We start from the raw sequence: 12,548 nt of genomic DNA on the forward strand, positions 1-12,548 counted from the left end.
AAATGGAGGATACCATCTTCTAACTCGAGGTCATTTTGTGATGGTATGAAAAAAGTATAGAAGAGAAATAAGCCCACTAAGCCTGGTTAATTGTGCATAGTGTCCTTGCCATTGAGGCATTGACAATGACATGTGGCTTTCTGGCTTTACAAAACATCATCATCATAAAATCGCTTTTGGCCAGCTGATTCCCCAATATAAGCAGTACAGTTTTTTCGTCACTTTTCCTAAAATTAGTACGGTTCTTTATAAGTAGCAGTAAGTTGAACTGTCTCTGTATGATCATGTTATGACACTCAGCTAATGTTATGGTACTCACCTTTGTAACTGTTTATTTGCTCAGATGTAAGCTTGTGCCTGTTGTAAGTATATCATGTTCTATGTTGATCCACACTGTGTGCCAGTCTTCTGTATCATCCAGGAAGCCAAAAAGGATTAAGCATTGCATTATTTAAGCTTATAGGAGGAATTTGGGTGAAATGCAGGTGAGATCAACAGAAAAATCGCAGCAGTTCGTATCAAGCTCACTACATTTTGTTTTCAAGTTCTTATTTGCATTGTGCATCAAAGTTTCCCACGGATGTTGTTGTTGCTTCTCATCAGTTCTGCTGGTTTAATGGAACCAAAAAAAGAGTTGAAGGGGGTCTGTAAATTTCAGGCACATCTATCAGGAACACGTGGGTTCGAGTTTGAATTTTGAAACCAGTTGGTTTCCTTACAGCGTGACTATTTCACCGAACACAACAGCATACTCGCTGCTGCGGTAATCATGAAGAAACAACATATATATACTGCAAATATGAATGGATGGGAGTGTAAGCATACAGTTGGTCGCACAACCATGAAACTGTCAAGAGTAAAAGTTGTATGAATACTTTGAAGCTGTCCAGCTCTGTCCTTTTAGCCATTTCTTGGGTAGCAATATCCCTAGGCTGTTGAGCTGTTTCTGTGTGATCATCATGTTATGCGGGTGAAGAGGTATTATCGTACTCTCCTTTGTTAGTACTCCCTCCGTAAAGTTCTAAACGGTCTTATATTTCTTTACAGAGATTTCGCAAACAAAAAAAATCTTTACAGAGGAAGTATGTATTTTCTCAGATGTATGTGTAAACTTGTGTACGTTGTAAGTATCATGCTCTATGTTATTCACACTATGTGCCCGTTGTTTTGGCAGTCTTCTGTATCACTCAGGAAACAAAAAGGGTTTAACAAGTTCAGGCATTTGTACATAAGTGTCACTGTTGCATGAAATATCAACAGAAAGTTATTTAGGCCTGTAGGAATGGGGTGAATTCAGATGAGAAGACCAACAGAAACGCTGGAGCTGAAGCTGCAGCTTTCCTGTGCAGTTCAGTGCAGCATACCTTGTTGGTTGTTGCAACCCCACAAATGGCTCCTGTCGCTAGCAGCTGTAAGCCTGTGGACTAAGCATTTGTAGTAAGAATATTAACTAATGTAACGGTTCAGTGGCATCAAAAAGACATACGTACAATGCTTTATTATAACTAGAGCAGACAAATGGCTACGAATTACGATGGTTACAACATCTATCAGGAATATAGAGATTCCAGCTGGTACTTTTAAGCCCATTTCTTTCCTGCAGCGTGACTATTTCGTTTGACAACGAAATATTCACTGCCATGTTAATCATGAAAGAAGAATATCTAGTGAAAATGTGACTAGCCAGAACCATAAGCAAGTCCTATGACATACAGATGATCGGGTCCAACGACTCTGAAGACTGTCAAGAGTAACAAGTTAGAGCTTTGACAATGATACAAAATCAGATGGCCAAAACTTTTGACATATTGATACCAAGTTAGAGCATGCTTTGACATTAAAGAGAAATTTGAAGAAAGGAACATAACACATTTCTGTGTGACAGATTATATTATGCTGATATATGTACTGCATAAAGAAGACCAAAATGGTGTTTTACTATCGATTTCCGTCTCCTGCTGATACAACAGTACAAGTTCAGAATTGAGGCCACTGCCATCTAAAGTGGCTAAAGAGAACCATCAGAGCCAAAGCATCCTATCCAGCACAGAACACACAGTTAAATCATATCTGTGCACTTCTCTGGATCCTCTGCTAGTTGATGTATAAAATGTAGTGAACTCATCGTATTTGAATCTGGTCTATAAGCAGAAGAATGTGATTCCCAATCCTGATACATGTTGGTCTGGTTGCTTTAGTGTGAACCTGAGCTCCATTTGGCCTGCACATATCATGCACATAATTATCGCTCTGTTTGGTCATGTTTCCATCCTTTATTGCTTATCTAAAGACGAAATTATCACTCCATGCTGTGTAAAGAGTAGTGTGTTCCCTCTGTTTGATCACTATAGTGATAATGTGGTTAATTAGGTGGGCAATTCAACTTTCCATGTCCTTTTAGCAAAGATATGGAACTGATCATGCTAGCTAGCTTTAAGAAGATTTGAGCATCATATCAGGAATCGCTTTCAGAGGAGTCAATATGCTCTCATCTCTATAATTCAAACTGCAACATAAAGTAGTTGTATATCATGATATTTGACAATCCGTATACGTTGGCATCTAGAATATATTCTGCTAGCCCAAAAGGAGGTAATGATAAGATACTCTGGGTAGAGGCCTACAAGTACCAAACACGACCATTAGATCTTGTTCTCTAGGACGTGTACATATAAATAGATGCTGGATGGAAGAAACACTGCAAACCAAGAACTGAAGAAACCAAAGTTCAGTAGTAGTAACGCATTAGCAGAGAGCAAGCCTTACATGGCTGCAAGGGCCTTATCTCTGATAGCCAAGGATGACTTGCCTGTGTCTTGTTCCTCCCTCAAGGCTTAATTGGCCTTGGGGTGTGGTTTCATGGGCAGTCTTCTTGGCTAGCCTGAGTGGCTCCTGCCGCCCATGCTAGGCTGTCTCTTTCATAAATCAATGCATGCTGATGTTCATGTTCATCTTCGATGCATGGAGAAAATTAGCCCGGTGCGGTCATGAATATGTACAAAATGGAGGATATCATCTTCTAACTCGAGGTTTTTTGTGATGGTATGAAAGATTGTAAAAGAGGAGAAGTAAGCCCACTAAGCCTGGTTAGTTGTGCATAGTGTCCTTGTCATTGCCAATGACATCTGGCTTTACAGAACAACATCATCATAAAATCTAACTTTTGGCGAGCTGATTCCCCAATATGCAGCACAGTTTCTTCGTCCCTTTTTCTAAAATTAGTGCGGTTCTGTATTAGTAGCAGATTAGCAGTGCAAAATATGTGAATGTGGCAGTTCACTGTGCATAATGACCCTATTAGGTGGCGCTGGGAGATTTACGCCATAAGTATAGGAACGGAGGGTGTAACTAATATGTGCTATTCTTTATTTTTCTGTTACGTGTGTCCCTCGAAAAAGAAGTGGAATATGTTTTTCTAACCAGAGCCTCACGGCACAATAGCTGCTATTTGTTTGGGTTATTGCTTTTTATTTTAGGGTTTTCAGTCGAAGCCAGAAAAGGCACAAACAAATAGGAGGGCCACGTGTAATTTACACGCTTTTTTCTGTTAGGCATTGTTAACTTTCAGTACTCTGAAAATAACTGTAGCTTCTCACACACATGAAAGATCAGGATTTAGTATGTTATCTCCCTGAAGAGTACAGTTATGATTATGATGATTATGTTGATGATACCATGTGGAGAGACGAGGATTGTACAGAAACTAGAGCATGAGAAGCGGAAGATTACGTGGGCATAGATGCTCACATATTGTCGACCCCAGTAAGTGAACCCTTTTGTACATATATTTGATGTGTGTTCTATTAATGTTCTTGAGTTGGTTACTTGGTTTCACATTCTTTCTACAGGTAATTGCAGACATTGACAACGACAGTGTACAAGAAATGGTTGTTGCTGTATGTTACTTCTTTGGCCACGAGTGCGGCTGCTTTCTCTGCTACTAATGCATTTCGTACGTGTTGCTCATCAGCTCATGACATCAGGATGATGACTTATAAATAAGAATCTCTGAACGTCAGTTTATTTGTGATGTCCTATGTTGCATGCATGTGCGTCATTAATGCTCTCCGAGATTAATTTTCCAAAAATAGGACCCCTTTGTTCTCTCTTAGACTCTTACCATGGACTGGTTGGTTGATGATGGTGCTTCGTATCTAGTCTCAATTAGATTGTGCATTTGGTTACCTGAATAATTTTATGCTCTGCTTTGATTGTTTTTGTTCTGCTTCATGTTTGTTCCAGTAATGAACCGAAGCTGCTAAAGCAGAAGCTAGGTGTTTGTTTATCTTGCTGTGCTATCTTTTGGATATGATTGAAATGTTTTTTTTCTTAATGCAAAACTTTCAGCCACAAGCCCACAACATGAGCACTTCATTATATCTTGCCTGTGTTACCGTGGTGGCATACCTTTTGCAGTCTAGAAGCTATGATAACGCATAGCATTTAAAAGAGCTAGGAAGGATTGACATGGGGAAATATATTGCAAGCATTATAGTTGTTTTTAACCTTGACACAAAACAAGTTAAATGGACAGCAGACCTCGATTGGAGTATCGGAGACAGGAACTTCTGTGCCCATGCATATTCATCTCCAACTGTGGTTGATTTGGATGGTGATGGAAATTCGGACATCCTTGTTGGAACTTCCTATGGCTTGCTAAGTTCTGCTGTTGACGAATGAGATGACCAGAACTGTTGACACAAGATACCAAGTTAGAACATCATTTGCTACCAAAGCAAAATTTTGAACAAAGTAACATAACAGATTTCAGTATACCAGGTGTTTTAATTTCAGTTGCTATCTCCTAGTGATACAAAAGGACAAGTTCAAAAATGAGACCAACCAATATCAGCAAGAGAGCAAGATAAGGATCATCCAATCCCAAGCATCCTATCCAGCACAGAGCACAGCTGTGTCACATCTGTGCACTCCCCTGGACCCTTTCTGCAGAATGCCTTGATCACATTGGTGAAAACCATAGCATCTAAAGCGACTCCTTTCACTAGCATGTCATCAAACAGACTCAAAGCCTCTCGAACATTTCCGCTCCTAACCAACCAGAAAGCCAGATGTGCTACGGGCTCCGCAGGGTAGCCGCCGTCGATGTGCCTGACCAGATTGGCAGCCTCGGTCCTCCTCCCAGACCTAAAGAGGCAATCGACCAGCGTGTTGTATGTGATTGTATCTGGGGTAATCTTCCCTGCGTCAACATCGGAGAACAAGAACCCAAGCTCGCCCTCCTTTCCAGCACCATAGAACTGATGGATCAGAATGTTACAGGTCACGGTGTCCGCCACAAACCCGTTGCAACTGAAGACGAACTTGGCGAGCTCAAACTTGCCGGCTCGGCACAGGGATGAGATCAAGATGTTGTACGTCTGCACATCGGGTGTTATGGGCTTCTTGAGCAGATCGGTGAACAGCCTGAGGGCAATCAGCCACTGCATCTTCTTGGAGAAATGTTCCATGACCGTGTTGTACGTCACGACGTCGACCTCGAAGCCCAGCTCTTCGCAGCGCTCCAGCACCTCCTTGGCAACCCACATATCTACATCCTTGGCAGCGTAATCCAGCAGTATGTTGAGGCCGACCACGGTCAGCTGTAGCCCCTTGGCGACCATGATGTCCAGCTGCCGGAACGCGTCCTCGATATATCCAGCCCGGCAGAGCCCGGCAACGTAGGTGCTGTAGGTCACCGCGTCCGGCACCCACCAGTTCCAGACGCTGTCGTTGATAACCCTCTGCACGGCGTGGAAATCCCCGACCCTGCACAGCCCGTGGATGTAGATGTTGTAGATGACGACGTCGGGGTTGCACCCGGAGCGGCCCCCGGAGGCGCGCATGAAGGCGATGAGCGCCTCGGCGGCCGGGATGTCGCCAGCGTCGCAGTGGGCCTGGAGTATCGGCGAGTAGACGTGCGGGGGGAGCGGGTACCCGAGCTCGCGCATTTCGTCGAGCAGCTGGAGCGCGTCCGGGAGCTGGCCCGCGCGGCAGAAGGAGAAGATGAGGTCGGCGTAGTCGACGGCGCTGGGGCGGACGCCGAGGCCGGACATCCAGTGCAGCACGGAGAGGCCGGCGGCGGGGAGGCCGAGGTGGGTGGAGTAGACGTGGAGGAGGAGCGAGTAGGCGCGGCGGTCGGGCGCCACGCCGTGCGCGAGCATGTCGTCGAAGAGCGCCGTGGCGTCGGCGGCGCGGCCGGCCTTGGCGAGCGCCGACATGGCGGAGACGTAGGAGGCGGCCGTGGGCGCGCAGGCCGCGGGCGAGCCCTGGCGCATGCGGCGGAGCACGCGCAGCGCCGACTCGCCGTCCCCGTCCCGCGCCAGGGCCGCCAGCAGGCGGTTGTAGTCGTCCAGGGTGTGCGCCGAGGAGGAGGGGGAGGAGTTGGTGGTGGCCGCGGTGGAGTGGGTGTGGGTGCGGGGGACGAGGCGCCCGAGCGTGCGCACCGCCGCGCGGGCCGCCGCCGCGGCCGCCGGCCACGCGCCGGCGGCCATGGAGGAGAGTCGGCGGCGGCGGCAGGGCGGTGCCAAAGCGCGGAAGGGCAGGCGGGCTTGAAAGGCGGCGGCTTTGTGGCTGTGGAGCGGCGGCGATGGCGATCTGATGAAGCCGCAGGCCGCATGGGCTGGCTGGGGCTGTGGCGAGGCTGACGGTGAGATCCAAGCGGCTGTGTCAATGCCACTGCACAGGTTCAGCTAGTTCAGTAATACTACTCCCTCCATTTCAAAATACAGTACTCGTTTCGTTTCAGTTTACAAGTCATACACGTATATCTAGATTGTAAATTTTATCACCATAATATAAACTATATAACATAAAAAATATACCGCTTGAAAATAAAATATCTGAAGTTTATAACAGTTTTTTTTAATATATGACTTATGTTATCTTGGTTAAATTGACGGCCCAGGGTACACGTACGTCTTGTAAACTGACAGAGATGAGTATAGTGCTTTTCTCTATTCCCGTGCTTCAACTTTGACCATAAATTTAACTAACAAGACCGTTTGCGGCGGGAGCAAAAGTTATACTAGTGAATTCGTATTCAAAAGAAGTTTTCAATTATATAAAAAAAATTCTCCCGCTATGATCGGTCTCGTTGGTTAAATTTATGGTCAAAATTGAAAATTCTCCTGGCAAGAGTAGATTTAAGAAGAAAAATCTATCAAATAGGCTTGAAAATGTCAAGTCGTCTTTATCTCAAAATAACCACATATATATATCTCAAGGACCCAAATATCCAGCAAACATCAGATTTTTAGGCATGGTAAAACGAATATTTTTTATGGCAAGTTGTGTTCGCCAAGGATGGCAAGTTTAGTTGGCAAGCATGGAAATCTGTCTCAGTTCATTTTTTGACAGGAAATTGCCGTGCTTGCAAACTAAATTTGTCATCCTCATGTCCATGTCTAAAAATCTGATGTTCCTACCGTATCCAACAGGGATCAAAGTTGAAGTACAAGTCTGGAGCCTGAACAAGGGGAAAGTTCAAAAACAAAGGGGGTGAAAAAAGGAATCATCATTCATGAAGCCTATGGTCAAAACTCAAAACGAAAGAGGCGAAATGAAGCAAACTGCATTGATCTTTCAACAATGAACAATGGCTGACACAATTCAGCTACACCGCGCGGGGCACCCAAGGCCCAACAGCATATCGCAAACTAACAATGTAAGCGCAAAAAAATGAAGGGTATGTGAAATCAGAAGAAGTTAGCATTCTGTACTAACGTAGCAAATCAGCGGGTATTGTGTCAAATCCTGATGCAAAGTCACCACTAGCAGCTAGAGCATCCCAACGCAGATCATCGAACGGTTTCGTGCATTCGAATTGGTTCAATGGTGACCTAATACTAGCGACCTACAAATTTCTAATATGTTGGAACTTTGTTTATAACATGGCCCAGCGTCCTATGAGATGATGCATTAGCCATCCTTCTGGCAGAAATCACGACAGGTCCCGGACAGCAGCCTCGCAGATTTTCCAAGATCCGTCGTCCTGCCTCCTCAGTGAGTACTGAACTTCATACGTACTGCAAGTATAACCATACAAATTGTCAGTGCTATGTTACTCCGGAGCAGAATGAGAAAGATACACAGAAATGGCATGTTCTGAAGTACCTGTAGTAACTAGGCTTCTTGGGCTGAGAGTCATCAACAAGCTCAGCAGCTTCCTCGAGCACAGCATTGATTTCCGCAACTTCACCGTCACCAGCCTCATCCAGCAGGATCTCGGCTCGGACAACAGAGAGATTCAGCAGAACAAATCTCCAGTAGCAGGACTGATCCTTTGCTGATAAAGCCAAGTCTTGCCACTGCTCAACAAGAGGGTATTTGTTTTGATTATGCTCCGCATGCACAATTATACATGAACTCCATATATGCTACTACGTGCTTGATAAAAGGAACTTACCTTTGACAGCATCGAACCGTCGAGGACCTCGGAGAGCATATCGATTTCATAGTCAGGGCCAAGAGCTTCAGATTTGATATCTTGCCACTGCTTCACAAGTGCCTCTGCTTCTTGAAGAGACATCCTTTCCTTGCGAGCTATAGCAGCCACATCACTAGAACCAGGAGACAGATCACTTCTTTCACTTCTCAAATGGACCCTATTGTTCAACCAAAGCATTTTTGACAGCTTCTCAAACTGTTCCCTTACTCTGCTACTGATAAAAGAACCTTCTGACGGAGATGCTTCATTCAGAGAAGATGTAGCTGCAGATTCTCTCGTTGAGGGGGCAGGTTTTGTGTTCCCAAACTGAAACCTGAGCAGTTTTAATGTACCAAATAGGGCAAGCCCCAGGACTGCAGTGTAAGCGATTTTTCCTATAACATCCCCAGTCAGGCCCCACGATTCCAAGGTTCTTACAGGATGGGATCCAGGATTGCGCTTCAGAGGAACAGATGTTGTACTTAAACCATTCACTGGCCTATCCGTTGATCCCTGGCCCCCCAGGGTGGTTGGTGCAAGCTGCTTTACAGCTTCCCCGAGATGGCTGGTAGAATTTAATCTTGGATTCTGCTGTCCTGAAGTTCTGTTGCATGTGGAGGCACTAGAAGGCGTCTGAGAGCTCAAAAGGACTCTTCTCGTGGCTCCTAGTTTCTGCTTGGAAGTGCTAATGAGGCGCTTAGGAGCAGCAAAGAAGTTGACCTGTCATAAGATGATATTGATAGTTAAATTAATCCACAGAGAATGTTACGAGGGATTCAATTACTAAAAATAGCATGGCACGAACCAAGGACGGCGGACAATCTCTTGTATCTGCAAAACGAGAAAGTGCCACTTCCTTCAGCCACAGTTCCTGGTAAACACAAGTTGACCAGCATGAGAAAATTTGAACTGACCATAGGCACACTAAAAACTTCAGACAAATATGCCACCTACTAATCTAGCATAGTACAACTTATTTGCTCTCATCCAAGATGTAACATACCAGTGATTGGTTGACAGTAACCTTGTCACTGCTGTCTTTCTTCTTAGCTAACCCATAATTCCTTGAATTGGAACTTCCATTACTTTGAAGCTGCTGAAGCTTTTCGAAAACTGTGGCGCCAGATTCCTGAGAGCAAGCCTTTAGTCCTAGTAATGTGCAATTGTGCATTACTAAATTTATAGAAATTGAGATTAGCCTATCACCTCTCCAAGAAGAAAAGAGCAAAAAGATTCCTCAAATTTCAGGTCGGTGTTCTCAGATGCAACTAGGCACTCGCAGATGGTTTTAGCTTTACTTATCTGCACAGAGGTAATGTAAATTAAAAAATGGAAAAGCAGCAAACAGGATAGTGTGGTTCCTATAGGCTACAAGTAGAAGAAGAAGAAGAAGAAGAAAGGTACCAACTCAGTCTGCCGGGTTGAAAATCCAGATGCAAGGTGTGCAAGCATTGCCCTGTAGAAGCAGTTGAAGTCAACTACCACCCGCTGGCTCTGAGACTCCAGCGATTTTTTGTTTTTACGAGTTGTAGCCAAAGAGTCCCAAGAAAGTAGTTCAACAATTTCAGTGGCTAATAACTTGTCCATTGCCTGGCCCAAGAAATAAGGCCAATCATGAACTCTACATGATGACTCAACATCAAGTCCCTGTCCAAGCAATTCACAGAGAGCTGCAATAGCACCCCGCCTGCGTTCAGAATTTTCAGGTGTACGGGGCAGGCTTAAAACCTCTAGAGTGCAAGCTGGTGCAAGCTCTTCAAGTGATTCTTCAATCTAGTTCACACAACAAGAGAAGTTATGACATGATTTCATACATGGACGAATCTGTAAGGTGAAAGCAATAACATGTTACCTGCTCAAGAAGGGGCATCTTCTCTAAAGATGGTTTTTTCCTCAAAAGATATTGAGCACGTGCTAGAGCCTCAAAGCCAAGAGATACTTTACTTTTTTCAAAGCTAGCTTTTGCAATGGAGCACTACAGGAAAATGCATGGAATTATTCCAAATTGCCAAAGATGTACATAATAAACACTGTACCAAGCAGCTTTTTCACTTTAATCATGCATAGTACTTACTTCAGCTAGTGCCATTGCAAGAAGTACATCGTGAGCATATGGCTTAGAATCAGTACGTCGTAGAGCTGCCTGACCAATGTCCAAAACCAGCTTCTCTTCCCCAACCTGAAAACAATACTGGCATGTGGTATCTTACACTGGCAATAAACAAACAAGGCAGTACAAGATGATAAGACAAGCACATTCAACTCTGATGAACGGAGGCTACTAAGGACTCTCCATGCTTGAGCCTTTAAATCTCATAAACATCAAACAGATCATCAATCACATTTAAGTATTTTACACCTACCTAGTCCGAAAGACGGGTGTAATTGAATTTCTATATGCTCCTGCAATAATACTACATATATTCACCATGGAGATTTCATAATTTTGTTGAAGAAAGCATAGATAAATCTTAAACAGCATGTAACTTCTCAAACCGCCTCGATGAGAAAAACAAGAAACACAGTCGGTGTTCAACCAAATATTTCCTGTTTTGCTAAACTTCAGAGAACAGGGCATGCCCATTATATTGACTATCCCATGGGATACAGATGTGAAACATTTCAGTACATGGTTATAAGACAAGCACATTCAACTGTATTGAACAGAGGCTACTAGGATTCTCCATGATTGAGCCCTTAAATCTCTCAAACATCCAAGTGATCATCGATCATATTTCAGTATTTTACACCTACCTAGTCCAAAAGATGGGCAACATTCAGTATCTACATGTTCCTTATAATAATACTACAGATATTGACTAACATTTCAGTAACCTATTCCAAAGATGGGCATAATTCAATTTCTACATGCCCCTTACAACAATACTATATATATTGACCATGGATTTGTCATAATACTGTTTTATTTTACTAGTCTTTCAAGAAAGCACAGATAAATCTTAAAACACCCTGTAACTTTTCAAACCGCCTTGATAGAAAAAACAAGAAACACTGTCAATGTTCAACTAAATATTTGCTGTTTCAGTGAACTTCAGAGAACAGGGCATGCCATGATAGTGACTATCCTGTCCAATATAGATGAAAGGCCTAGATTATGTTTTAAACGGACCAAACTTGCTAACTGCCCTCCATTTGTACACATGAATCTTTTGACTGGAAGGTGTTTATGCAACACATTACCTCCTGCAAGACACACAAGGCAGCAGGTAACCAGCTCCAGGGTATATGAAGAGAGGATCTGGGCGGAACCTTGGCCCTGGTGCTTCCTGCGTACTCCTGTTCGAAGAGAAGCTTGTCTCTCACGTCCAGCAGCAGAGCCTGACAGAGCATCAACAAACCGCACAACGTTAAACACCGAGGTGCTGGCTGCGTATGATTCCGAGCAAAACAGTATTCTCGCAATTTCAGAATTCAGTAAGCGACCTGTCTGCAAGTAGACACCTCCTCCGTGTACCCGTCTTCGATCTCCGACTTCCTCAGCTCGATGGCCGACTTGACGATCTCGTCCTTCTCGGCCTTCTCCGTGACGCCCAGGATCTGCACGGCCAATTGGACGGATGCGTCATAAAATGGAAGACGACATGATCCAGCCGCTTTCGGGCTGGAGAAAACTACGAAATCTCGGAACCCGTCCGCCGCGGCGGTACAGTCCAATTCAAGTGTGTGGAAGAAACTGCAGCGCGAATTCAGTTTCCAGCGGATGCGATGCGAGGGCGTTGAATTTTGACGACGAAACCCACAGCCAGCTCGCCCGTAACGGCGTCGGCGGATCGAGCGGCCGACGCGGCGCGGCGCGGCTGCAACGGCGGGGCCCGCATTTCCGGGGAATTCGAACTCTGGAGCGGAGGAGGGCCTGGACGGACGGGCTCACCTGGTAGCACGTGACGGGGATCTCGACGGCGGGCGCGGCGGGGGGCTCCTGCCTGCCGCATCCCTCGGCCGCCGCCGCCGCGGTCACCGGCGCGGCGGCCCCCGCGACCCTCGGGCGCACCGCGGCCCCGCGCCCAGCGGAGGCATTGCCGCCGCGCCGCGCGGAGGAGGAGGAGGAGGAAGGGGCACTGCGGCGCGCCGAGGAAGAGGTGGAGGGGGACGGGGCGGCGAC

The 12,548-nt window shown here is 45.3% G+C and overlaps 2 protein-coding genes across 4 annotated transcripts; both read right to left on the reverse strand.

Annotated features, from left to right (window-relative positions):
* Positions 1 to 1,808: 1,808 nt before the first annotated feature.
* Positions 1,809 to 6,651, reverse strand: LOC123191026 (pentatricopeptide repeat-containing protein At3g53700, chloroplastic). Of its 3 annotated transcripts, XM_044603783.1 has the most exons (4): positions 4,777 to 6,651; positions 4,540 to 4,691; positions 2,767 to 2,952; positions 1,809 to 2,221 (listed from the first exon to the last, which is right to left on the reverse strand). In XM_044603783.1, the coding sequence occupies exon 1, from the start codon at positions 6,489 to 6,491 to the stop codon at positions 4,872 to 4,874; it is 1,620 nt and encodes a 539-aa protein (XP_044459718.1). In that variant the 5' UTR covers positions 6,492 to 6,651; the 3' UTR covers positions 1,809 to 2,221; positions 2,767 to 2,952; positions 4,540 to 4,691; positions 4,777 to 4,871. The 3 variants fall into 3 exon arrangements, with proteins under 3 accessions (XP_044459718.1, XP_044459716.1, XP_044459717.1); XM_044603781.1 differs by lacking the exon at positions 2,767 to 2,952; XM_044603782.1 differs by lacking the exon at positions 2,767 to 2,952 and having other exon boundaries at positions 4,844 to 6,650.
* Positions 6,652 to 7,559: 908 nt separating this feature from the next.
* LOC123191027 (plastid division protein CDP1, chloroplastic) lies at positions 7,560 to 12,548 on the reverse strand (the record flags this gene model as incomplete). Its single annotated transcript, XM_044603784.1, is given in 12 exon segments — positions 7,560 to 8,024; positions 8,113 to 8,306; positions 8,405 to 9,145; positions 9,231 to 9,296; positions 9,429 to 9,554; positions 9,632 to 9,727; positions 9,830 to 10,198; positions 10,278 to 10,400; positions 10,500 to 10,604; positions 11,627 to 11,764; positions 11,870 to 11,983; positions 12,318 to 12,548. Coding segments are annotated over 12 exon segments (2,388 nt in total), but the record flags the coding sequence as incomplete, so codon positions are not given.

The sequence above is a fragment of the Triticum aestivum genome, chromosome 2A (genome assembly GCF_018294505.1).
Source record: "Triticum aestivum cultivar Chinese Spring chromosome 2A, IWGSC CS RefSeq v2.1, whole genome shotgun sequence".
NCBI classification, from domain to species: Eukaryota; Viridiplantae; Streptophyta; class Magnoliopsida; order Poales; family Poaceae; genus Triticum; species Triticum aestivum.

What these genes read in the sequence shown, in the direction of transcription:
- LOC123191026 (XM_044603781.1), bottom strand. Translation starts at nt 6,491, where the DNA reads ATGGCCGCCGGCGCGTGGCCGGCGGCCGCGGCGGCGGCCCGCGCGGCG.